This window comes from Octodon degus, unplaced genomic scaffold (genome assembly GCF_000260255.1).
Source record: "Octodon degus isolate 3935 unplaced genomic scaffold, OctDeg1.0 scaffold00091, whole genome shotgun sequence".
Taxonomy (NCBI): domain Eukaryota; kingdom Metazoa; phylum Chordata; class Mammalia; order Rodentia; family Octodontidae; genus Octodon; species Octodon degus.
This window is the reverse complement of record NW_004524667.1, coordinates 6,437,571-6,463,831: the sequence shown is the minus strand read 5'-3', so window position 1 is coordinate 6,463,831 and position 26,261 is coordinate 6,437,571. Positions and strand designations below refer to the sequence as shown.

The following is a 26,261-nucleotide window of genomic DNA, read 5'->3' as shown; positions in this document are numbered from 1 at the left end:
ATAGTTCTGTAAATTCAGATCCTTTTAAGAGTTAGCATGATATAACAGCAAGTTTGACTTTTAATTTCTTTAGGTCAGACTGAGTTACTGTTCATGGTAGTATTTAAACAGCTATTCAAAAACACAAGACTAAAACTTTTACTGTTGTATGTGTGGTTGGTAGTGGTGCTTCCTGTCAGGTCATTAGAAGGACTAAAGTGAGGAAGGTACAACATGAGCACAAATTTGTATGTGACCATAATACTTAATTAAAAACAAATCAGATTGATTTTTTTCAAAAAAAAAAGAAATTAAGGGTACACACAAAAATAGGGGAGAATGGAGATAGAATGCAATAGAGATAAAGCAGAAGGAGGATTTCTTACAGTTCTGACATTTAAATAGAGATCTTCCCTACCCATCTTTGATTCATAACATAATTTGCTGTGTAACAACTAAAGCAAAATATACAAGAAGATATAAAATGTAATGTCTGAGAATACATCCACAGGTGTAAACTCTGGTTTGGAACCCTTGGAATATATCACACTTGTGTGACCTGGGTGAGCTACCTAATTAACTTCTTTGGTTTCTTAACTTAAAATTGGAGAAATGTGATATATACTTTTGAGTGCTTGTTAGAAGTATGAACCACACAAGTATCTGGAACATAGTGAGGGCTTACTTAACAAATATAAGGTACTATTTGAATTTAATAGCATAAAATATTGAGGAAATAACCTAAGGCAGTAGTGGCGAATCTATAGCACAGGCACCTCTGTGAGCACAATTTCACATAGGTATTTCACGTAAACAAAAATTGGATACCTTAATTATGAGTGTGATATATGAAGGGAAGGAGCTGAAACTCTGCTGGACATTGGTACTTGCGCTTTCATGTGTAAAGTTGGAAACATTAAGGTAGTGTGTATCATTTTCTACAATTCTCCTTGATAATTTAGTTTTAAAATCAGCCAGATACTACTACTGATTATGTAGGAAAAGAGTTTTTAGTGTTAGAATAAACTGAGAATTTTCGGTGTGCAGAGTAAGTTCCTAGCTGTTTTTCTCATTTCGTTAACTTCATGCTAAATCTGGTAATAACATTAATATCTCCTTTCTCTTCTGGAGTTGATTGCTCATTAGGTAAGATACGTTTTGTTTCTGCATGAAGGTGTGGGCTTCAGGAGCACAGGGACTTTCGTCAGTTGTGTCATGGCGGTCTCCACTGTCTCAGTGTGTGGAGGGAGCGTTGTTCATTAGACGAATGAGTCTAAAGTATGTATGTTTATTTTGGGTTGGTTTGGATATTTTTACAGAAAAAGGTGTTTCCATTTTACAATGATACTGACACCTTTTCAGTAAATAAAAAAGTACTTTCAGATTATATTGTCACTTTACTAAATTCACATACTCTGATTTCTGTAATATGTTGAAGTTCACGAATTTCTCTCTTCAGTGAAAGTATTAAAATACTGAATAGGAACCTTTAATGCCCACATCACAGTGGTTAAGAATTGAGGAACTGCTTGGATTCACTTAGGAACTCTAAAACTTCCTATGTGGCCATGTCATGGCCTATCTTATGTGGTCAAGTGAGTTATCTCTCCTCAAGGTTTTTATCTCTAAAGTAATGTAGATCATGCTGGCTGTAGGAATAAAGGTGGTTCATACATGTGAAATATGCAGGGAGTACCACCCAAATTATGGCTATTGGAATCGTGTCTCAGTTTGAATCCTGACAGGTCACTTATTCTCTTGTGTGACCTAGGTGCACTATTCAGAGAAGCAGGCCAGAGCTTAATCTGCAAGACCCATCTGTACAGTTTAACAGTATATCCATCAAAATGGGATTTTAAGCAGGAAAGTATATGCAGAATATCTAACTCATGTCATCCATAAAGTTAGACTTCCATTTAATTGTAACCTTTAGTACTCAAATAATAAAAACATATTTTTTATGGGTAAAGGCTGTCTTATCCTTGCAAGAACGTTAAATGGGCTTCAGGTGTAGCTCAGTTGTAGTGTGCTTGCCTACATGTGAGGAGCCGTGGGTTCTAGTCCCAGTATCAAAAAAGAAAGGCAGGGGAGATAAATTTGAATTTTAATCTGGACAAGTGAAAGAAAAACATAATTAGAGACTTAAGTATACCCTGCTTGGAGGGGAGGGAAACTCTTTCCTTATGCAAGGAATGCAGCTTCTTCTGTGATGTTTTCTCATCTGAGGCCTTATTAAACCTGGCCTTTCTATTCTTGGTGATATTTGCTCCAACGGCCATAGGCCATCGCTAGGTATATGAGCAGTCCAGTGGCTGGCGATGGTGAACGTAGCCTCCAAGCACTTGCAAAGTAGCAACCATCTTAGCCCACTGACAGCAGAGGTGGTGTCCATTGGTAAGCAAAGTGCAGAGCAGCTCCCAGTAATTTGCATATTCTGCCCTGAAGTTTGCAGGCAAGGCTTTAAAAGAGTTTGGTTTTTGCCTCATTTTGTTTAATGTTTTGAGGTGGATTTTTTTCTGCCTTCTTTAGGAGAGATGTGGCTGACGGAAATGTTATAGCAAAATATTTGTGTCACCAGTGAACATGAATTTAGCCACTTATTTGATTATTGAAGCATGTGTTAAAGAGCTGCTGCCGCCCATTTGCAGCCTAATGTGTTTATTACAGTCTTCCCAGTGGCATCTTGAAGTGTCTTTCAGCTAAAAAATTCATGAGTATTATTGGCTTTCAGTCAGAAAATGGAATATGTCTTCTAGTTACTGTCTCATATACCACTTTAAGGCCATTATACAAAAGTAAATCAAAGAACAGAGCCTATTGAGAAGGAAGGAATTTTTAGCTTAAACATTTGTTTATGCCCTTGCTACCCTTTCACAGCCTAAGATTTAGCATACAGAAGGTAGGTACTGAGTCTTTTACTTGAAGAGCAGCTGTAATTGCAGGATATGTTGTTTACTTTAGTCCTGTACTCAACTGTAAACTGCTAGTGGTTTAGTATTTAAAATATATCTTGATGAGAGTAGTTTATCTCTGGTTTATTGCAGTTTTTTTTTTTTTTTTAAAGTCAAACATACAGCATGTTCCTGTGAACTAGTAAAAGTGAGCTGAGAGTTCGTTTCCAAAGATGTCTTTTATGCTGGGTTTATTTGAAGTGAGCTTCCTAAAACTTTGCAAGCTAATTGTTGGCACTGTATGAATTAATGCGTGAGTTCTTGAGTAAATCTGCAGATACAGACTGTAATAGGGGAGGTAAGTTAGAATTTTATTGTACGAAAACCAAGAAGTGCCATCCTCTTTTGTAAAGATGGAATTAAAAATATTCTTATGATCTAATAAAAAGAGTAATAACCCTTTGGGGGAAAGAATGTGCCACTTTATTAGCTAAAATATTTTGAAATATCTTGTTTGACAGTAGAAAGAAGTTTTTTTGTGTGTAAGCTGATCCTACATTTAGTAAATCTACACAGTTCGATTTTATTTGCACGTGGTGATGCTTCTTTGTAGGGATCAAAAACACCCTTGCTTAGTAGATAATTTTACTTATAGAATATTTAGCTGTTGCCAAAAGTTGGGGTCTTGCCAAAATAATGTTTGCTTTGGGTAATATTGACCAGTTAACACTATTTGAAGGGAGGTATTTCTCCTCTGTCAACTGCATGTTTTTATCTGTGTCATGATAGGCTTTCAAGGTTGGCCCCTCTGCCTTTCTCAGGCACCGCAGCCAAAAAGCCCATTTTGTTACCAAAGCATTAGATACTGTGTTTCCATAGATTTATGTGAGTCAGGCCCAGAAATTTTACTTTTGTATAATTGAAGGGATTTTTATCACCACCACCCTTGAAACAGTGTACTTTGAATCATAACCTGGGAGCAAATGTTTCCTGTGATAAAGAAGCAGTGACTGCAGCGTTGGCTTTTCAGGCGGCCTCTGAGCAATGGTGGTGTGCTTCAGCGTCATCCTGTCATGGCTTAGTCCAGTAAAAATGGAGAAGTATTGATGATTCATGTACACTTACACAGCAATATTATACAGCAGTTTCAAATAGCTTTACAAAAATGTTCAGAAAGAACTTAGAAGTCCTCGCAAACTGGCAGGTTCTTCTCTCAGAGGTGTTGATAAAAGATATTGTTTCAGTGGCTCTTTTTATGTTATTTCCACCTTGGGAAATGTCATTGTACATATCATTGAAAATAAGAAAACTCAGTGGAGGCCTCACTTTTTAGAAGTATTTCCTGGAACTAGCAACAGAAATCTAATGTCTGATCATTTTATTATATACAGATTTCAGCAGTGGCATAATCCTAATTTATCCCTTAACTGCATTTCTTCAGCATATAATCTGAAAGTTTTATAAGCCCTGTTTGAAGAGAGCCTGTACTGATAAAAGATAAAATGTAGATTATTGTTTATATAAATTCTGTATGATCAATGGTTTCAATGGTCTTTGGGCTGTTTTGCAAGCAATATATCTGGTATCTTATAAGTTACAAAAGTGCATTTTTCTATTATGTTGAGCTTTGATATTTTATTTTTGCCTTTGTCATTTGCTAAGAATTTGACTGGAATTGTTAAACCCATCCAGAATATTGTTATTTATTTAAAGTAAAACTAAACTTGTGGCTGTAGCTTTTTACTATCTACTTGATAAAAGATGGGAGGGAGGCTATACTGTTACAGTGAAAGCAGGGCTATTGTGCGGTGATAGATAGCAGGAATGGAAAAATAGAAACTTCTTTTCCAGACTGAAACTTCCTCAGCAGCATAAGTGCCTGCCTGGCAAACACAAGGTCCTGAGTTCAATCCTTAGTATTAAAAAAAAAAAAAAAAACTTCCAAGGGAGGGTGGAAATTATTTAGAAGCCCTTCACAACCCCCAACATCTGGTAGAAACTGGTTTTCTCTCAATGACTGTAATTATCATCAGATACAGCCTGAGAGTTTTTAGAGCCATTTTCAGTTTTTGTAATTTACATGGAACTGTTTCAGAATTGAGAGTGATATGCTCAAGAATTTTAATTTCATGTGACTGTTGAAAACATACAGAAAAGTTAAGGAACTGTCCACATATGACCAGTTAAAAAATGCTTTAACTTTCAGTGTTGCCCTTCAGTATTTTCTGTCTCCTGCTATTTTGTTAGAAATTAATTGACTTTGAATTTGAACTACAGAAATGATTAAAACTTTTTTTTTTTTTTTTTGCTAAACCTGGGATTTGAACTCAGGCCCTTGTGCTTGGCAGGGAAGCGCTTATTCTACTGAGCCATCTCCCTGGCCTCAAAACTCGTTTCTTAATATGGGTTTATTTTATCATAGCTGTTTTTCTGTGTGTAAGCCTAGAAGTCATTTATTTCTCTCATCTGTGTCTCTTTTGTTCCTGGCCCAGTTCAGAGGGAGGGGGTGAACTCACCTGGCTCCACTGCACACTACTAGTGAAATGCTGACACTCACTGCTAGCCAAGCCTTACACGGGTGTTAAAATATCAGACAGCATCTGGAGGAGAGCACACAGCCCTGCTTCTGGAGCACCCTGCTAATGAGACTCGCTTTTATTTGGTTCACCCACTGAAGACCAGGTCATAAATCCATTTGCTCCATGCTGCTGGCTGCTGTCACCATCCCTCTCCCCTTCCTCCCTTCACCTCCTAAACCTTAATTCTCTTCCTTTTCTTCTTCTTGTCTAAGATCTGTCTTCCTTTTATTTTCCTGGCTTCCTGGTGTTGATTCAGATGGGCTCCTCCTGTTTGTTGGCCTGGCCCGGCCTGATGGGGCCTGGTAGGGGTTATACCCCTTTCTTGACTTGACCAAGCCCTCAGGACCACACCTTGTCCAGCTCCTTTTCTTTCAGTGATGTGAAGGTTAGTTGCCTAAGAAAATTGCTTGGAAAAGAGGACATACAGGGCAAGTAGGAAATGTGTTTAGGGCCAGTGAGATAGCTCAGCAGACTAAGTGCTTGCTTTGGCAAGTACAGGGACCAAGGTTTGACCCCTGGTCCCACATGCTGCGCTGGCCCCGCCCCCAGGAGCACCTAGCAGTAGCGGAGTCCGGGGTGGTGGCGCACGCCTGTAATCCCCAGCGCTAGGGAGGCTGAAAACAGGAGGATCACTATGAGTCCGAGCTGCGACCCTGTACTAAGTACATCAATGAAAAAAATAAAAAAGAAAGGAGAAAAGATGTTTAAGTTAGCATCATGTAATAAAAGGGAGAGCTTGGCACTTACGTAACTATTTTATGAAGAAATTAATGGTGTTTTAAAGCTACAACGGGAGCTAACCTTGGGGAAGTACAAGTTAAACATGTGCTGAAATGGCTTTATTATACTTACAGCAGAAAATGCTCACAACCTACTCTGTTTGTTATGCCCTCTATCCCTATTGTAGAAATAAATCACTGCTATCTCCATGTGCAAAATTATAATTATTGTATGTATTTTGGGACATTTAAAGACATGATGCTGATGCTAATGTTCAGTCACCAAATTGGGTTAACTATGACTAAATAAAAGAGTTAGGCTGGGAAGATAGCTTGGTGGTGGAAGCACCTGTCTGGAAAGCACAAGGACCCAGGTTCGATCCCCAGTGCTGTATGTCATGCTGGCCACCAAAGCCAGGTCTGGTGGCAGACACCTGTAATCCCAGCGCTGGGGAAGCTGAGACAAGTGGATCAGTATGAGTCCTGAGTAGGGTAGTGGGACCCTGTAACAAAGAAAGAAAGGAGGGGAGTAGGTAGGAAGGTAGGTAGGTTAAGGAAAAAAAATTTTTGTTGTTGTTTATTTTTTGTTTTGGATATTTTAGTACAGGCTCTAAAGGGGCCTCACTACATAGATCAGACTCATAGTGATTTACTTGCATTCGGCCTCCCAAGAACTGGGATTACAGGCATGCACCACCATGCCCAGTCTTAATCGCCATCTCAATATGCCCCAGGGACAGGGCCAGCATGGGATGGCGGGGAGCGAACCCCAGCCACTGCATCTGCCTAAGCAGGCGCTTTAATCCGCTGGGCTATTTGGTTTTGTTTTTTTTTTTTTTTTTCAAAGTTTTATTGATAAACAGCAATGAGACAGTTTCAAATCAAATCAGAAGTACAGTTTCAACAAATAATACACTGCATATATTCTTCTTAGTGGTTAATTGCTGTACAAGATGCAGACTTGTGATCCTATTTACAAACACCATTAGAACAAATCATTCTATTCATTAAGAGAATGCAACTATATATCCCAACCACTTTGAATACACAGATACAAAATGGACATTCATAGTTATACCCCATTTTTTTAAGTTCCGTTATTGAATATTATAGGTGTGTAAACTCAGCAAAATATTCTAAAAGAGTCCAGTAGCCCGCTGGGCTATTAGGCTGGCCCCATGAAAAGAAATTTTAAAATACTCACTTACCTTAATTGCCAGTTGAAAATCTTACCTGACTTTCAAGTATACTATACTTTTTAATATACTTGGAGATACTTTGGGGAAAAATACCATTTTTATTTGAAACCTATATATACACTACATAGTGATACATATCATAGAGGGCATTTTTCTATGTATTTTAAAGGTTAAACATTATATGATTAAAATTTATTTAAATTTTTATGACTTATAGAAGCCACTTCCGGGGCTGGTGAGATGGCTCAGTGGTCTAAAGCACCTACTTAGAACAAGCTTGGCAAAGCACAGGGACCGTGGTTCAATCCCCCAGCACCACATGCCAGCCAGCCCCGCCCCCAGGTGGTCTGAGCTGGCCACACACACACACACACACAAATAAATAAAATTTTTTTAAAAAGCCACTTCCAGGGTAAAATTGCATAGCTCATGTGTTGAAAACTTACCTGGATGTGCACATGAGTGAAACAAGGGGAGTTTATTTAATGAAGGGCCCTTTGCTGTCTTATTTTAGTTAAGTAGAGTAGGCATTCTAGAATCCTGTGTGTAAATCCCATTTCTGCCATTTGCGAATGTCTTTGGTAACCTGTGTCATGACACTAATGTAATGCTGGTCTCCATTTTATAGAAGAGGTCATTAAGGTATGAGGGGTGAGATATCTTCTTAAGGTCACACAACTGATCGAGTACTAAAGCTTGCAATAGGATAAGTGCCTGCCTGGCAAGCACAGAGTACTGAGTTCAGTCCCCAGTACCACAAAAAAAAAAAAAATAGGGCCAGGGAGATGGCTCAGTGGAACAAGTGCTTCCCTGGCAAGCGCAAGGGCCTGAGTTCAGTCCCCGGTTCTGCAAAAAAAAGTACTGAAGCTTGGATGTAGGTACTGTTTCTTGCATTCTCTGCATTTCCACCTGTCATAGCTTGTCTTTGAACCTGTAAATCTTTTGATACATAATAAGTGTCAAATAAACCATAACTGTATACAAATTAAACTTATTTCTTATCAGGAAAAAAAAATATGACCACAGGCAGGAACTTGGGACTTGGTTACACTGCTCCCACCAGCAGGAAGCTCAGGCATCTCAAACGCTACCCTCTGTGTGACCCCCTAAATTAAATGTGTAATCAGTGTGGCTTCTCTCGGCTGATACAGTATTCGTTCATTCTGCTCACATGACTAACAACAGTTGGACATAAGCCTCCCTTGGATTAGAACAGTGGCCAGAAGAAGCGACTGTAGCAAGACTGATACTTAGCGCCCGGGTCGTGGTGCAGGGCACAGCCGGGCCATCGCATTGGTACGTGTGCTTGACGCTGAGATGAGCTCAGGTGTTGTTACCTTTAGCCCCTTGCAGTTGTCCTTACTCTTGAGGAACCTCTTGCTCTCTGGTATCTTTGTTAAATTCTTGGTCTCCCTCTGACTTGGTTTTCTCTCGAACTTGAACTTCTCTCTGACTTTTTCTAATCTAGAAGGAAAGAAAAATAACTAAAATATAAAGGAAGGTAGAAATTATTTAGAAGTCTGAGGGGCAGAAGGAAGAAAAATAGCATAAAATTGGATCTTTGAATGGTGTTTTAAATGCTGATTTGAACTTATGGGACTACGTTTTTCCCTGTGCTAAGCAGTCGTTGAAGTACCTGGAGTAGTGGTCCTTTAAGAGCTCCTAAAAACCGCTGTTGGTGTGTTCAGCTCCTTTGGCACTTGGGTTTCTAGCTCTTGTTCTTATGTACTGAGATCAGTTTTGTTTCTGGTAGTATAACCATCGTGAGCACTGTAAGCTCTTTTATTTTCTTTCTGAGAGGAATTGAGCATGTAGAAGCTATTCTGGCCCTCACCACTCCTTGATAAGTAGTTCCTCCAATTTGGGAGATACATCTTTTCTTATGACACTATGTATGTATCTTTATCTTAGAAATAGTTACTCAAGAGTACAAGACGTAAGTCAAAAAGATTCTTACAAGAGCAGCTATTGTGAAGATAACAATGTGCAATTCAACAACTGTTGTTAATTTCCTATCATCTGCTTTTAAAAATTCTGTACCGTTATTTTTATTCTCTTTAAAATAAAAAGTTTAAAGATAATAGAAAATTTAAAAAACAAGATTCTTACAAAACAGAAACAATAAAACAAATCTTTATTTTCAGTAAACTAAATTAATAGTATAAATGAAACCAATTAGCATATATAGAAATATCTTTCAAACAGTGCAATCTGTAATTTGAGAAAGTATTTGAACTTATTTCCTGTTAGCTCTTTTTTATTTGTGTTTCTCATATAAGAGAAATCATGCATTATATGAGCTTGTGTGTGTAATTTATCTCACTCAACATTGTGTTCTCAAGTTGTATACACTTATCTATGAATACATCAAGAGTGTCTTTATGGCAGTGTCTTACTCCACTGTGTATAAAAACATTTTTCTTATCATTTATCTGTTGATGGACATAAATGCTGTTTCCAAGATCTAGGTATTATAAATTGTGCCCATTAAACAGGAGATAGATGTATTCCCTTTAGGGAAAATCCCTAAAAAGGGGATAGCTGAGTCAAATGAAATTTCTAGTTTTAGTTTTTTGAGGCATTTGCACACTGATTTCTGTAGTGATTATACTAGCTTACATTCCTGCCAACAATGTAATAGCAATCCTTTTTCAATTTTGGGGTACATTGTAAAACCTCTGATGATAACAATTAGAAGCAGCCAAGGAAAACAAAGTCAGGAGGTGGCAGATAGGAGAAAGGAAGCCACCGTACACAGTGCACGGAGGGAGACACTGCCACTGAGAGAGCCAGGAACAGTGAGGCAGCTAAGCCGGAGCGTGGGCCTAAACTACAAGGCAAGAAGAGCCTCCACATGAGAGGCACTGGCTAGGAGTCCTTGTCCAGGAACTTGGGCCCTCCACAAGGGCGTCAGCTCTACCTGGATGTTTGGAATCCTTCAGTTGGACTTGTGGCCCTACCTCTCCCTGTCATGGGTGAGCTGTTACAGCACAGACTTCACATTGGCCAACTCAAAACCGAGACTGGGAGGAGCCCTTCCAACACCTATGGTTTCCACATGGTGTGAGACTGCCCCTGAAACTGTAGGCTTCAGCCCAGCCCAGAGCCAGCACACTGATTGTAGCTTACTGACTGTTGAAATACAACTCCTGTGTAAAGAGTTTGGGCCCAGTGAGTTAGGCTGGTTTTTTTCTTAACTGCTAGCCTTTCTAATTTGCTTAACCTTTAAGCAAGGTAGGAAGAAAAAATGAGAACTTTTTCATTAGAAATTATACATGCATGTGTATCAAAACAATGTGTTAATTATCGTTGTGAAATTTCTTATGGAACTTTCTTTCATTGTTGGCAAAATGATCAGACCTATTATCATTTCTTTACACTGTTTTCCTCCTTATTTTCTGTTTTAGTTGCTGATATGTGTTCAAGATGAGTGGGATTGGAGAAAATACCTCTGACCCAGCCAGGGCAGAGACAAGAAAGCGCAAGGAATGCTCTGACCAGCTTGGACCCAGGTTAGACACTTGCTGAGAAAATCAGTATTGTCTGTTAAAGCTTTGCACATAGTTCTTTGTTATTTTAGCATTGATTTTTACTCCTAATTCATATATTGTATTTGGTTTTTTCCTCAACAGTTAAACTTGTAAATATGCATTAACATATTTTGTATATGCTAATCAGCAATAGCTTTTGTCTTTTACAAAAAGAGGAAAGCACATACTTCATGCCCCTTTGTGCTTGACTCTTATCATCAGTTCCTTTTAAAATCTGGTGTTTTCATTTTTTTGTTGTTGTTGGATACAGAATGTTTTAACAAGTAGATCCTACAGTGAAAAGATTTGTTGTTAGCTTTATACTGGGTTCTTCTTTTAGCATTTTTTTAACAATATGATATATTAAATCATTTATTTGCGTTGATAACAAAGATTGTGACTCTTCAATAAATAAGACATAATTTTAGAGCAAGCTTCATCTCATCCATTGCAGATAAAAGTATCAGCCATCCATTTGGGGTATTTGGCTGTATCAAAATTCCAAAGTCTTTAGCACTTCTGCTTTTAGAACTGTTCCTATGATGCACTTCTAAACATGCAAAATGATGTTTTGAAGTTATGCATCTTGGGGGCTGGGGAGATAGCTCAGTAGAATAAGCGCTTGCCTGGCAAGCACAAGGGCCTGAGTTCAATCCCCGGTTCTGCCCAAAAAAAAAGTTATGCATCACATTTATAATTATAAAACATTAGGAAAAACTGAATGCTTAAAGGGAAGTGTTTATGGCACAACTGGAACACAGTGCAGCAATGATAAAGGATGAGGAAATTGAATTAGTATGGAAAAAAACCTCTTAAGGATATGGTGGCAGAAAAAGTAAAGCTTATAAAATGTTTTGTTTTTTTAAATTTTATTTATTTATGTGGGCGGGGCCAGCTCAGCCCACCAGGGGGCGGGGCTGGCTGGCATGTGGTGCTGGGGGATTGAACCGTGGTCCCAGTGTTTTGCTAAGCTTGTTCTAAGTAGGTGCTTTAGACCACTGAGCCATCTCACCAGCCCAATGTTTTTGAATTATACTGCTATGAATTTAATTTTAAACGGGAAGAGAAAATCATTTATCTTTATATAGGATATATATGTAGGGTGACCAAGAAAAGATGATAGTTATTACCCACTTCAGGTGAGAAACTAGGCAAAGAAGGAACAAAGATGGAAACTTCTAAGTCTTTTGTTATTTTAAATCCAAGAAATGATTTCTAAAGTTAAATAGAAACAGCTTAGCTCCAGTGACCAGTACGAAGAATCATACAGGAAATAGAAGGGAAGAGGGCTAGGAAAAGTCCTAAGAGAAAGAGGAAAGAAAGTGGCAAAAAGCCAGTGTTTTCTGCTGCCTTTCCTACGTTGAGTTGCCAAACAAAACATCAGGCTTATGGTATTACCAGGCAGTCGACCTCCCAGCCCCAGCTGCTGTGTGCTGCCTTTAGGTTCCCCAGCACCTCCCAGTTAACCATGACCTTCTAGGAGTCAGGCCACCTCTATATGCAAGACTGCTAGCTGGGAGGCTGTTTGATAAAGGAAAGCTGGGTAGGGGAGGTCTTCCCTCCTGCAGAAGGCTGTGCTGCTACTCCCTGATGGGTACACTGTCTCTGAGCCCTCACCCAGGTCTTTGCAATCCAGCCCCTTTTCTTACCTGCTTGTTTATTTGAATGTAGTGTGAGGCTGGTGGTTGTGTGATGAGGGTCGTGGTGGATCCTTAGGGGGGAAGTGGGAGCTGGGCCCTTCAGAGCCTTTCAGGCAGCCCCTCTCTTTGACTGGATTCAGTAAACTGGGAGCAAGGAATAGAAGTGATATTTAGGAAAATAAGTTCTCTTCCTAGCTCTGCCAGTAACTCACTGGGTAATCATGGACAACCATGTAACAGCAAGATGAGGAAATTGTACTGTATCTTAGGTTTATTAATGGAAATGATATTTAGAAATGAGTATACAGAAGCCTATTACAACTTCTCAAATTTTTTAAATACTGTTGTATAAAAATAAAGCTGCTATGCAAAACAACTTGATTCTCTTCCTTGTGGACTGATTTTAAATGTCATTCAGTAGGCTCTTCACTGCACTTGAGAAACTAATTGTGCAGTGGTTTTAGCAGAAGAAACTTTAGAAATTGCTGGTTTGTCAAATTCAAATGAGGTGATTTTTCCAATTTTGATATCTTCCCCTTCCGTTAATTTTTTAAAACTTTCTTTGAACTTGGACCATGTGTTTATATTTTGCATGTCATTCAGCTTGGACAGTTAGCAAATACCCTGTGTCAGTTTCACTTTTGGTTCTAGCTGTATTACGACTTTTCTTATTACCTAAAAAAGCTGCATGATTTGATTACTAATATTCTACAGAGGTCTATAAAATTATAAAAATACCTACATTATTTTTTAACCAAAAAATAAAACCCAGATTCATTCAAATTTACTTATTACTTGATAATTAACTTCCCTTTCTTCTTTTACTGTTTGAATTTTTATAAATCTCACTTTTTCTTTTTGTTTTGACAATAAGTTTGGTGCCCACTTGTGTGAAACACTAAAGTGTCACAGAGGTCAGCAATATTACCCAAATTCTTGTCAAGTTAAAGCTTCTTCCAGTGGGAGAAAGCAAGCGCATTCAATAGTAATCATACAAGTCGTAAATGCATAATGATAAACTGGTATAAGGTTGATCTTTTTCTTTTTCTTTTGGTGCTGGGGATCTAACTCAGGACCTCTGACTTTTAAAAAACACTTATAACATTTTAGGACAAATTGGTCCACTGTCCAGAGTACTGCATTTACATAGGTAACCTTTGTTTATTATGTTTATATTAAAGCTAATTTGATTTATCTTTCATAATAGCTCTTTTTCAAATATGTAAGAAAAACATTTCTTATTTTTAGCCCCAAAAGGAGCACTGAGAAACGTAATCGTGAACAGGAAAATAAATATATAGAAGAACTTGCAGAGCTGATTTTTGCAAATTTTAATGATATAGACAACTTTAACTTCAAACCTGACAAATGTGCAATCTTAAAAGAAACTGTGAAGCAAATTCGTCAGATCAAAGAACAAGGTAAGAGGGCTTCATTAATATCTTGGAGAGTTGAGTTGGTTTCTATTTTTCCATGTATGAGAAGTTCCCTCGGAGCCCCTTTAATCCATTTCTTATGTTTAAATTATTGATGAGGAAATGATGTCACAGTGCAAGATGAATGCAAAGTATCACTTGCAGTGGTTTATAAATAGGCCTTATATAAAATTCAGCCATTCCCTAAAGACAGAGGAAACAGTGGTGAGTTAGGGTGATGTACCTTTTCATCTAGTAAACTCGGGTGCCTAGTAAACGCAGACACAGCAAGTGACTGCCATAATTTGCAAATGAAGAGCCAATTTGAGGTATAAACCAGAGAAGTAAGGGAGTAAAGCACTTCCTGTTCCAGCTAGTCAGCATATTTGATTAAGTTTCAGCCTCAATGGCCATGCCACTGGATTAGAATTTCATATCCTGAATGACAAGAGATTTGAAAGGCTTTAATCTCTAGTAAAAAATTCTTTTGTGAAGTCAAAGCACAACATGACAGCTTTCTTCCTGTGGTTTTCTTTTTTTCTGAGATCATTTTCTGGTTCTCTTCTTTGATACTTTTGCCTACTGAAAAAAAAAAATTTAAATAATGTTTTGAACACATTTGACTTTGTAGTGCCAAAAATCTTTATTAGGCATGTATCAACACTGTCTTGGTACTCAGGGGTTAATTCATGCTCTGAAGTATCCATACACTACTTTCCTTCAGGGCTGGGGAGATTATTATCTCTTGTAATATTTCTGAATATATCCTCTTAGAGTTTTTTGTTTTTGTTTTGTTGGGGGTTTTTTTGGCAGAACTGGGGATTGAACTCAGGCCCTTGAGCTTGCCAAGGAAGCGCTTATTCCATTGAGCCATCTCCCCAGCTCTCTAGAGTTTGTATTTTTAAATCTACTTTTTATATAGTATTCAAAAAAGGTAAATTTTAGGAAAATATTATCTTGGAAGTATGTGAAACTCAAACCATGTTTTTCCTATCAAACATGAAATCCTATCTAGGTAGGATTTTAGCATATTTAGCTAATTAATTTATTTCCATCGTAACTTTTTTCATATTGAACTGAGTTCTATCAAGAAGAACTTTACAAGGCTGAGTGTGACCCTGTCCACCTGTGATCTCAGCCCCTTGGGAAACTGAGGCAGGCAATTTATAGACTCTGACTCAAAATAAAAACTAAAAAGGGCTGAGGACATAGCTCAGTGCAGATATTGGGTTCACACCTGGTATGCTGGAACATGCCTGAAATACCAGCACTCAGGAGTCTGAGATGAGAGGATTGCCGTGAGTCCAGTGCTAGCCTGTATTAGCAAGACCCTGTCTCAAAAAAGAATTGGGTTCAATCCCTAGTATTGTAAAAATAAATAAATAAGAGTAAAGCAGTTTTACAAATACAATTGTCATTAAATGACTTCTAAATACATGTATACAGCACAGTTTCTAATACTACTTACTCTGAAAATCAGTCTTTATTTCCAGGTTTCTCCAGCAGAGTTATCCCTTTTTAACATGCAATATCCAAGGGGCTTTTTCTCTCAATGCCCATCTCAGTGTCCATTTCTCTTTTCTTTCTTCTTCTCCCTTTGGTGTTCATTAGTTACCAAAACTGTTATAATCTCAGTTTGGTACCTTTATTTTTGGTGCCAGCAAATAGGTAAAATAATATTCTTAGAATTCTTAGGAGAAATGGTTGGTTGGAGTTACTCAGTGCTGTGAAGTTTCATGTTTCTAGTTGCTGATATCATTGCAGTAGAAAAAATCATTAACCTTTAAGTTTCAGGTTTCTAAGAATTTTGAACTATTCAGGTTTGTGAACATTGCATGTGAGGTAGTACTTTCATGTTTTAAAACAATCACACATATTTCTAACCACAACGAAGGTCTTGCACAAGTAATTAAAGTTTTGCAAAACCTTAGTAATTCCCCCTTGAAACCATAAAACACGTTAAGATGTGTCATGCTGGGCCCATGCCATGTCTTCACTTGGGTGTTAATTGTAAGGCTGTGCACCGCAGCCACCCAAGAAGCAGCAAGAATAAACACTCTGTCACGTTGTATTCTTACAGTAATGCTCCCACTGATTTGAAAAGCATCATGTTTTGAAAAGAGAAGGAAAAGTTAAATACCAATGGAAAAAAATGAAGCACAAGTGTACTTTCAAGTTTTCAACTAATCTAGTATTTTGAGACTATTCTCTGCTTAATAAATTGTTGTGGTTTTTTCTTTTTCTTTTTTTGTGGTTGTTTCCTTTAAATAAGTAGAATCACATCAACTAGAAGCACAGTGTGTGTTCCAGTATCTCCTATGAGCTGCTAGAATCTGAGCAAATTATTTTATCGCTGACCTATCTGCTCAGAAGGAACTGAGCAGTAACCACACTGGGGCTACATAGCTGCTGAAGCAGTCATGCGCTGTGTCCATGCACTCAGCAAGTTCCTATCGCTGTAAATATTCAGGGGCTGATCATTACCTTTCCTGCATCAAGCAGACTGGTGCCTGTTTTCTTTACCTGTGCCAAAAATCTTCAGTGACCTTGTCCTTTAGAAGGAAAATGGAAGAAGGCTTAAAGATTAGTATTAGTATTAGTATTAGTATTGGTATTGGTATTGGTATTGGCATTGGTCTTGGCATTGGTCTTAGTCTTAGTCTTAGTCTTAGTCTTAGTCTTAGTCTTAGTCTTAGTCTTAGTATCGTTTCTCCAAGATCATTTGAAGAAAGCCATTTTTCTAGGGCCAGAGAACTATAGAAGCTCATGCAGCCACTCCACTAATGGCTCCACTTGGGTCAATTTGCTTTCTCTTTGCAGCTGACAGCTAGCCAAGGTTCTAGAACAATGTGTGAGACCTGAGCCTCTCCTTCCTGCTGTGTCTCCCTGGCCTCCCCCACAACTGCTGCCCCTACCAGTCACCATAAGTAAAACCCAAACGCCATTTTTATACCATTGTTCAAACTTGATTTGTCTTTCAGTCATACTTTTAGAGAACATACCTATGGTATATTAAGCCTGAATATTTGACCCATAAATGTTAAGCTGGGCTGCATGCAGTACCATACTAAAGAATGTTATGGCACAAGAAAGCAGGGCTCATCTTCCTAGAGACCCCCACACACACACTCCTCCTGTTTCAGGAGTACATGCACCAACCAAGCATCACAAACTCTTTCCCTCAACTGTACTACTTCATGAGCTGCTCCATACACTTTATACTGTACATGAAAGAGAACAGAAAGGATATTTCAAAATTGCCTAAAGGATGGGAATTTGAAAGAGGAGTTATCACTGGCTATTTAAATTAATAAGCATTCTCTAGTACCTAGCACTTTATGAGACATACAGGTAGTAGTTGCTAGCCCTCCAAGAGCATGCATACAGGAATGGATGTTTTTGAAACAGAGCAAGTACACACAAGAGTTTGATGCTACTAGTGGGAATCACCATTAAAGATGAAATTCCAGGGGCTGGTGAGATGGCTCAGTGGTCTAAAGCACCTACTTGAAACAAGCTTGGCAAAGCACAGGGACCGCGGTTCGATCCCCCAGCACCACATGCCAGCCAGCCCCGCCCCCTGGTGGGCTGAGCTGGCCACGCACACACACACACACACACACACACACAAAATAAATAAATAAATGTTTAAAAAAAAAAAAGATGAAATTCCATTCATGTTGATGGTTTTCTTTTGGCTCACATTCATAAGTCCTTAGTTATTAACCAAGTTAGTAACTTAGTAACTAAGTTAGACCTTCTGTTGTGACTAAATTCTTTTTGATAATTTGAATACCAGCTGACTTAAGTAGTTCTTACTATGTGCTAGGCACTTTACATTTCTTTGATTTGGTACTTATTTAATATTTAAAACATGCCATTAGGGCTGGTATATAGCTCAGTAGTAGAGTACTTGGCTTAGCATGCTTAAGGCAATGGGTTTAATCCCCAACAGTGCAAAAAAAAATTTTTTTTGAAACATGCAAAGGAATAGGTATATTGTTTTCTCCTTTTACAGGTGAGAAACCTATTAAGTAGACTGGCAAAGTCACATGCAGTAAGTGACAGAAGAGCATAGCATTGGGGCAGTCTGGCTCCAGTGTCTGCACTTAAACCAACATAGCAGCAGCTTTTTGATATTTAATTATAATGCTTTTTTAGATCTGATATGTTAATGCTAAGTGTTTAAAATTTTGTGTTCTATAACTTCTAAAGTGTAGTCTTATACAGCAATTAACCACTAAGAAGAATATATGCAGTGTAATATTTGTTGAAACTGTACTTCCGATTTGATTTGAAACTGTCTCATTGCTATCTGTTTATCAATAAAACTTTGAAAAAAAAAGTGTAGTCTTAGATAGTAAATTACCCTTTTTTTCAACTCAGGAAGCTAATACTGCTTCTGTTTTATAGAAGAATTATAAAAAAGTATGAAAGATGCTATTAATTTTGGATTACTGTGTCCAATTTCAGTCTTTCTAGATGGAAACTTAAATATTTCTGTAGAAAGTATATGGGGGAGAAAAAGAAAGTATATGGGATTCCTATTCCCTTATAAAAATAAAATTGGAGTAAGAATCTAAAAAAATTGGAGGCTGTTTAAAATACTAATACATTTTAAATGTCCTATGGAAAGTAACTTCCTCTACCTTGAAGTTGCTACACTTTTTACCTTTTTCCCTAAGATAAGTATAGTAAAATTTGTATTATCTGAAACACATTTGCTACTTCATTTAAATTCACTTTGGTGCAGGGTATTTGAATATAGGATAGTTAAAACAGACTTTGTCTCAAACTTTTGTTATTTATCCAAAGCAGTTTTATTTATGGATATCAATAGGAATAAAAAGTATGTTGCACAACTCTGAGTTACTAAATTGGGTTGGAGTGGGCTCCTGGTTAGATCAGGCACCCTAAAAGATCATTCCAGGTTCTCCTCAGTATGGTGTCTCATGCTGACATGACAGCTTCATTCATGCAAATTTCACTTAAGATTGAGTTATTGAATTATCAAAATTATTAATTATAGGCTCAAACTATACAAAAAGCAATGCTAAGTAAACTAAAGTTCATTCCTAAGCTATTTGTGCCTTGTGGTATCAACATGTTTGAAATACCACATAGCAGTACCCACTGCATATATCTTCCTAAATCTAGGTAGTAATAGTATATTTTTAAAATTCCATCAAGTTGAGATTATTCCCACCATGGAAATTGTAAATATTACAACTCAGAGCTTCATTTGTTGTTTTATTGGCTATAACTGTAGATTTAAGAAAGGAGAAAATAGTAGTAATTTCTAATATTTTAACATTAACTGCACAAAATGGGATCTATTTCAACAAAAAGTCACTTATGATTTGACAGCTTAATTTATATATACAACATATATCATTTCCCTTTTGTCTTATTAACTTGAATACAAATTTCAATCAACTCATTTGGAACCATACTCTGATTAATTATAATCGTAGATTGGCTAAAATGTAATAATTTGGTAAAAATCAATAGAAGTATTCTATGTGTCAGTTGGCTGTAATATTATTTATAATAAAGAGAATTGTATATTGTTGTTTGTAAATTCTATACCTCACATCCTTCATATAAGTAAAATTTATAACAACACACTCCCCTCCGTTCCCCAAAAGCTAGTTTTTAAGCTTTTGGGGAATCTATCCTACCATCAGTTGGATAGATTGTATTAGTAAAGGTAGGTAGATATATGTGTGGGGAAATTTACAAATTAACCATTTTTTAGAAATTGAAGGAAATAGTAATGGAAACAACTTAACTGTAGCACTTGCAAGCAAAGTATATAACCTATTAAGGTGATGCTTTTCCTTTCTGTCCTTTCTTCCCTCATGTTAAATACATGAAATTGTTATGGTGAAAATTCAGTCACAGCTCTCAAGTGTAGTCATCAATTCATAGTTGTTACCAAACAAAGTAAACAAAAGGGCTCTGCTATCAGATCCCTTCCAGCAGTAGGATATCTTTAAATCAGGCTTCTGGGGTGAGGTTTCCAGTCACTGCTTTAGTTCCGTGTGATGAAACCTTAGAGTGATGGATGAGTCATCAGCTGGAAGGGGTGGGCTCACAGACTCAGCATCCCTTGGCGAGCCCTGGTGGATGCTCTCATGCTGAAGACAGGGCTAGCAGTGTTCTGGATTGCCCACGAGACAGCTGTGGCATTACTTGGAGATTGAGTGCTACACTGGTAGTGACATGGGCATTACAACTTTTTTTTTTTTTTTTTTTTTCCGGAATGCCTTCAAGGCATGACTGGCTGTCTTGTGTTGTGGGGATGAACCAAAGCAACCGAGCCTGACTGCTTTGTTGAAGCAGCCACTTAAAGAACTGAGCTACGGGGCAGGCCCCTTACAACTTTATTTTTAAACAAAAGTCCCTTAACTGTAGTTTAGGTTCAATTGCCAGCTTCTTTATTAGCCTACCTATTGCTGAAGATACTGATGATAATTAATTGGCCAAAGTTAGCCACATTTACCTGGCCAGTATACAGACTATGCAATATACCAAAGCAAGCCCTAAACCCAGCCAGTAAAGTAGGTTAAAATAATCTGTAAACTCAAAGAGAAAAACTTTATTTAAAATCAAATGAACCAAGTTTCTCTCTTCAGACCGTGTGCAAATTTGTTAACATGTCCGGACCTTTAATTCCAAGTCCTTTAAAAGGAAAGACAATGCCCACTTTCTAAAGTTACGGTGAAGAGTATCATTTGTAAAGGGGTTTACTCGATGTTTGACACATTGAAAGATTCAGTTAACAGTAGTTTTTTGTTTCTGATACTTGTACGTATAGATAATCCACTAAATCTAAATTGCTTTCCTAAGAACTAAATACTGGAAAATTAGCAGTTTGGGGGTATTTTTGTTATTGTTTTGAGCCTTATTATTCTTATAATGTTTTTATTTTAATAAAGAAATAGAAACCATCAAAAGTATACAAGCAGAGATAAAAATTTTTTAAATATGACTCTTTAAGCCACTTCTGAACCCTTCCCTCCCCCTCTGCTGATGCTGCTGGCTCTTAGCAGCTTCCTACTTGTCCTTGTTACCTGAGTAACATCTTAGAGGAATTTTCCTTTAAGGAGAACTAGAAGGGACAAGAGTTTCGCCAATATTATTTCATCTGTATTTACTTCAGCACACGAAGCAATCTGGCCCTAGCGTATTTTTTTTAAATATTTTCCTGGCTTATTTTTGAAGATCTGAAACTATATTTCTCCACTGAACTAATAATTCTTTTTGGATATTTTCACATAGATTTATGGTTCACATTATTAATGGAAGCCTTAAAATTAATGAGCAGAGGTGAAATTGCTGTTCTTATTTCCTCCTAGGAGTCCCCTTATTGTTTTATTTTATTTCTTAGGTATGTGATTTCTTTTGGGGTTGTTTGATGTCTTTTTGGTTTAATATACTTCACATCAAGAGAAGTTAAATACTTTAATGTGCCCCAATGCTTTAGAGTTTTAAAAATCTCTAATAGGTACTCACTACTCTCAAGAAAGTACACAGCACGTGTTTTCTGGATCCTTTTGGAATCAAGAAAATCCTTTTGGAATGTATGAAAAGAAATTAATTGCAGGGCTGGGGAGATGGCTCAGTAGAATAAGCTCTTCCCTGGCAAGCGCAAGGGCCTGAGTTCAGTCCCCGGTTTCGCAAAAAAAAAAAAAAAGAGTATGATTTAAAAAACTGGCCAACTTCTAGGAAAACATTAAATTTAAATTGGACCTTTATATAAGATTAGGATTTTAAAAATAAAAAAACATAGGAGCTAGAGTAGGGAGAGACATCCTAAGTAGGGTATGGGGGCAGCCTGAGAGAGTCACAGGAGCACGCAGCGTTGGATGTGCCAAGGCAGACTGAGTAGCCACAGAGTTAAGCTGTATTGATCATTTAGATTTGAGACTGAAAAGGGTAATTCAGAGCCAAATAGAATACACACTACACTATTGAAATTTGGAGTGGATGACATCAAACAAGAGACCCCTGTCTTCAGCAGATTGGGGTCTCCAGACTCTAGAGATATCCTCTACTAAGAATTAGAAATGTTTAAGTTTGTTTTGTTTTGTCTTGATGATACTGATTCTGGGGTATGGGGGGATGTGTATACAACTAATAAAACAAAAAGTGATGTTAAATGCTAGAGAACTGTAAAATGTATGCACCATTTATTATGAGAAGAACTAACAAGTGTCACTTTATAAATAACCCTTTTATTTTTATAATTGATTGAGAGGACTTAATAGCAGGAAGAACTGGGTTTGAGAATGACAGACCAAGGGCCAGTGAGATAGCTCAGTGGACTAAGCACCTGCTTTGGCAAGCACAGGGATCCCCAGTCCTGCATGCTGCGCCAGCCCCATTCCCAGGGCATGCTGAGCTGACAACTGAGTCTGGGTGTGGTGGCACATGCCTGTAATCCCAGCACTGGGGAGGCTGAAAACAGGAGGATCACTACTTTTCTGAGCTATGAAGTGAGACCCTGTACTAAACAGATAAATGAAAAAAAAAAAAAAAGAAAGAAAGAAAAGAAAATGACAGAGACCAGAAGGCAATAACAGCAGACCAGTAGAGAGCTTGACAGAGAGAAGGTATAAAGTCTTACTTTCTAGTGTCTTGACATTATATGACTAATAACTTCACATGGAATTGTATGTGACAGCTGTGGGCACACATGCCAGCCCACACCTCTCAGCCTATCAAAGGAGCTGAATGGGTACACCATCTGCTCCTGCCTCTTCTGGTGCTAGGGCTTAGCAGTGATCCTGTCCGTTGGCCATGTACCCAAGGGAGCAGTAGTGGAGCATACCTACAGAAGCACAGGCCAAAAATGTTCCCTAGTATCCCTCACGAAGGAGTCCTGTTGACCATTCAGCTGTAGTCTTAACACTGCCATAGCACAGCAGGCAAGTTCCTCTGTAATGTCTCCAGCTGTCCTCTGTTCCCCTTGTACTTGCTCCCTGTAACACCCGCAGACACAGGCACCTGCACATGGCAGTTTCCTACCCTGGGTCTTCATCTGTGCCAGATTCTTCAACTAGAGTATATTTTGAAATCTTAGAAAAAGAAATAATTCATAACTTTTATAATTACGTTTATTATGTTCTTTGATTAATGTGGACTATTTTCCTAATATGTATTTTGTATATAACTAGAATATATGATATAGAAAGTACAGTCATACTTTAGATTAGTGCTATGCAGATACTAGGTACATTAAATTTTTTTTTTTTTTTTTAACTGGGGATTGAACTCAGATCCTTGTGCTTGCCAGGGAAGCACTTATTCTACTGAGCCATCTCCCCAGCCCGGTACATTAATTTTGAAGCAACTCTTATCTAAGATTTTTCCAGGAATGTTAAATTCCCATGACCTAAGTTTACATCTGATTTCCTTTGAAGAATAATAAAGTATTTTTGAGAAATTAATTAAATATCTGGGGTGTGGTAATGAGTTTCTAATTGTACTATAATTACCTCACTATTTGCTATTAATATCAGAAATGGCTAAATAGGATCAAGTTTATGTATAGTAATTTAAACATAGGAATAAATCAAAGATACTATGGCCCAAATACCAGTATTTGATTATTCTTAATGTCCTTCGCTGATAGGTTCAGTCCCAGTACCACACAAAAAATGTTCCTCTTATAACACTAGTTAACGATTCTAAGAGGCTGGGGAAATAGCTCAGTGGCATATGTGCCTGCCTGGCAAGGGTCCTGAGTTTGATCCCCAGTACAACAACAAAAAAAAGATTCGAGATACCAGTTAACTTTAAAATTGATTTTAATTTTGCCATTTTCAAGCATGCAGTTTAATGGTATTAAGTACATTTATGTTGCTATACAGTCAGCACTGTTCATATCCTACGAGTTTACAATCCTAGTACCTCATATAAGTGGAATAATACATTATGTATCTTTCTGGGACAGGATCTGGCTTAATTCAGTTAGCCTGTAGTCCTCCAGCTTGATATATGTGGTAGCCACTGTGGCACGTCTCTAGGGATAAGAAGTGGTGAGTCACTATGAAGTACATATTCATATTTTCAGTCAGAACTCACAGAGAAAGAAGGAAAACAATATTAGTTATAGAAGCATCAAAGCAAATTAAATATTTAAGACTTAGCCTAGTGAAAGAGCTCCACACTAGAATCCAAAAAAGAATATCAGTGGGGACCTCAAGAAGTGGAAAGCTATCCCATAGGCCATACCAACAATCAGACGACTAACATTGCTCACAGAACTACAGAAAACAGTCCTAAAATTCACATGGACATAGAAGAGGAAAAGCCATTCTGGATAACAGCAAAATAGGCATCATATTTCAGACTTGAAATTATATTCATAGTGATTAAAAACAGCATGGTACTGGCACAAAAGCAGACATGAGATCAGTGGAACCGAATAGAAGATGTAGAAACAATCCCAGGCACATTCACCTATTTAGTTTTCAACAAAGGGCCCAAAAATACACACTAGAGGAAAGATAACCTTTTTAATAAATGATGTGGGCTGGAAGATAGCTCAGTGGTCTAAGTACCTGCCTAGCAAGCTCAAGGACCTGGGTTCCATCTCTGGTGCCACATGCCAGCCACCGAAACTGGATGTGGTGGCACACACCTGTAATCCCAGTGCTGGGGAGGCTGAGACAAGAGGATCACTACAAGCCCGAGCTGCGTAGTGAAACCCTGTGCCAAAATAAATTAAAAATTAAAAAAGAAATAAATGATGGTGGGGAAACTGGCTATCTGCATGCAGAAGATGGAATCTAGACCTATAGCTCTTACCATGTACTAACCCTAAATCAAAATGGGTCAGGTATCTAAATATTCAAGCAGAAACAATCTGCTAGAAGATAAAATAGACAAAACTTTTAAGACACAGGTGTCAGGAGAACTTTAACAGCACTCCAGTTGCACAAGAAGTAGCATCACAAATCCCCCAGTGGGATCATATCATTAGAAAGCTGATGCATGGCAAAGGGAATCCTCTGAAGAGTGAAGAGGCACCTGCAGAGCAGAGCAAAGCACCAGCTGTTATTCCTCAAGACAGAGGACTAATATCTAGAAAATACAAAAACTCAAAGACCTGGTCAAAAACTGGGAAACTGAAATGAATGGCTATTTCTCAGAAAAAGTAAAATAAATACATGAAAAAATGTTCAACATTGCTGGCCATTACAGAAATGCAAAATAAAACAACCCTGAGATACTCCAAAAACAGTGACTCTCATTAAGAACTTGAATAGTAAGCACTGGTGAGACTGCAAGGAAAAAGGAATTCTACACTGTTGGTGGGAATGTAAACTATGGAATTCAATATGTAGAGTCCTGAAAAAACTAAAAGCAGAAATTCTGTTCAGCCCATCTGTCCCTGCTAGGTATCTTCCTGAAAGAAATAAAGGCCTCATGCTACCTTAATCTGGGCATGCCCATGTTTATAGCAGCACAGTCCAGAATAGCTAAATCTTAGAAATACCCTATATCATCAGCCAGCAGATGACTGGGTAAATCAAATGTGGTGTATATACAGAATACAGTAGTATTCCACCATAAAGAAGGAATCATTGTAGAAAAATGAATCATTTGTAGAAAAATGTCATTTGAGACTGTAATGTTAAGTGAACTAAATCAGACACACAAGCTTAAATTTCATTTCTCTTACATGAGAAACCCAAAACGTAAGTAAAGAGGAAAATAAAAGGTAGATTATTTATTTTTATCTTTTGAGACACAGTTTCGCTATTTGGTTCTGGCACTCCTTGAACTGACTTTATAGCCTAGGCTGGCCTCAAACTCCGCAGTTCTCCTGTCTCCACCTCATGAGTACTGTGATCACAGGCATGCGCTACTAAGCCCAGTAAAGGCAGATTACTGAGAGTAGAGAAATGATCATTTTCAAATGGGAAGGGGATTCTGAGGTGAAGGGAGGAGAGGGAAAAGAGATGAAAACAATTGAGATCTATTATGTACATGTACCACCTTCCCAAATGAAATGTAATTGTCATGTCATTCAAAAATGCTAATAAAACCTTAAAAAAAAAAATGAGTGGCCTCCTTTGTGTTGAGTACTGGGGTACAGCAGCTTGCAGGTGGTATAGCTACCTGTAACGAGGCTTAGAGTCTAGCAGTATGAAAGACAGGCCATGGAAAAGTAAATCACAGGGTTCATAGAAAGTTCTGTCTTATCACAGTATCTATTATAGCTTCAGATTTATGTTTTCTTCCAGGTTCTTACATGGGGGACACAAAGTACAATGTTTGTACATGTGGGTCTGA

The 26,261-nt window shown here is 37.8% G+C and overlaps 1 protein-coding gene across 5 annotated transcripts in view; it reads left to right on the top strand.

Moving 5' to 3' along the window:
• Positions 1-26,261, top strand: part of Ncoa2 (nuclear receptor coactivator 2) — a 375,936-nt gene that overhangs the window by 260,174 nt on the left and 89,501 nt on the right. For all 5 annotated transcript variants that reach the window (XM_023722410.1, XM_023722409.1, XM_004637535.2 and 2 more), the window contains exons 3-4: positions 10,775-10,879; positions 13,786-13,958. In XM_023722410.1, coding sequence (XP_023578178.1) covers positions 10,794-10,879; positions 13,786-13,958 — 259 coding nt within the window. In that variant the 5' untranslated portion in view covers positions 10,775-10,793. The remainder of the gene's footprint in view (positions 1-10,774; positions 10,880-13,785; positions 13,959-26,261) is intronic.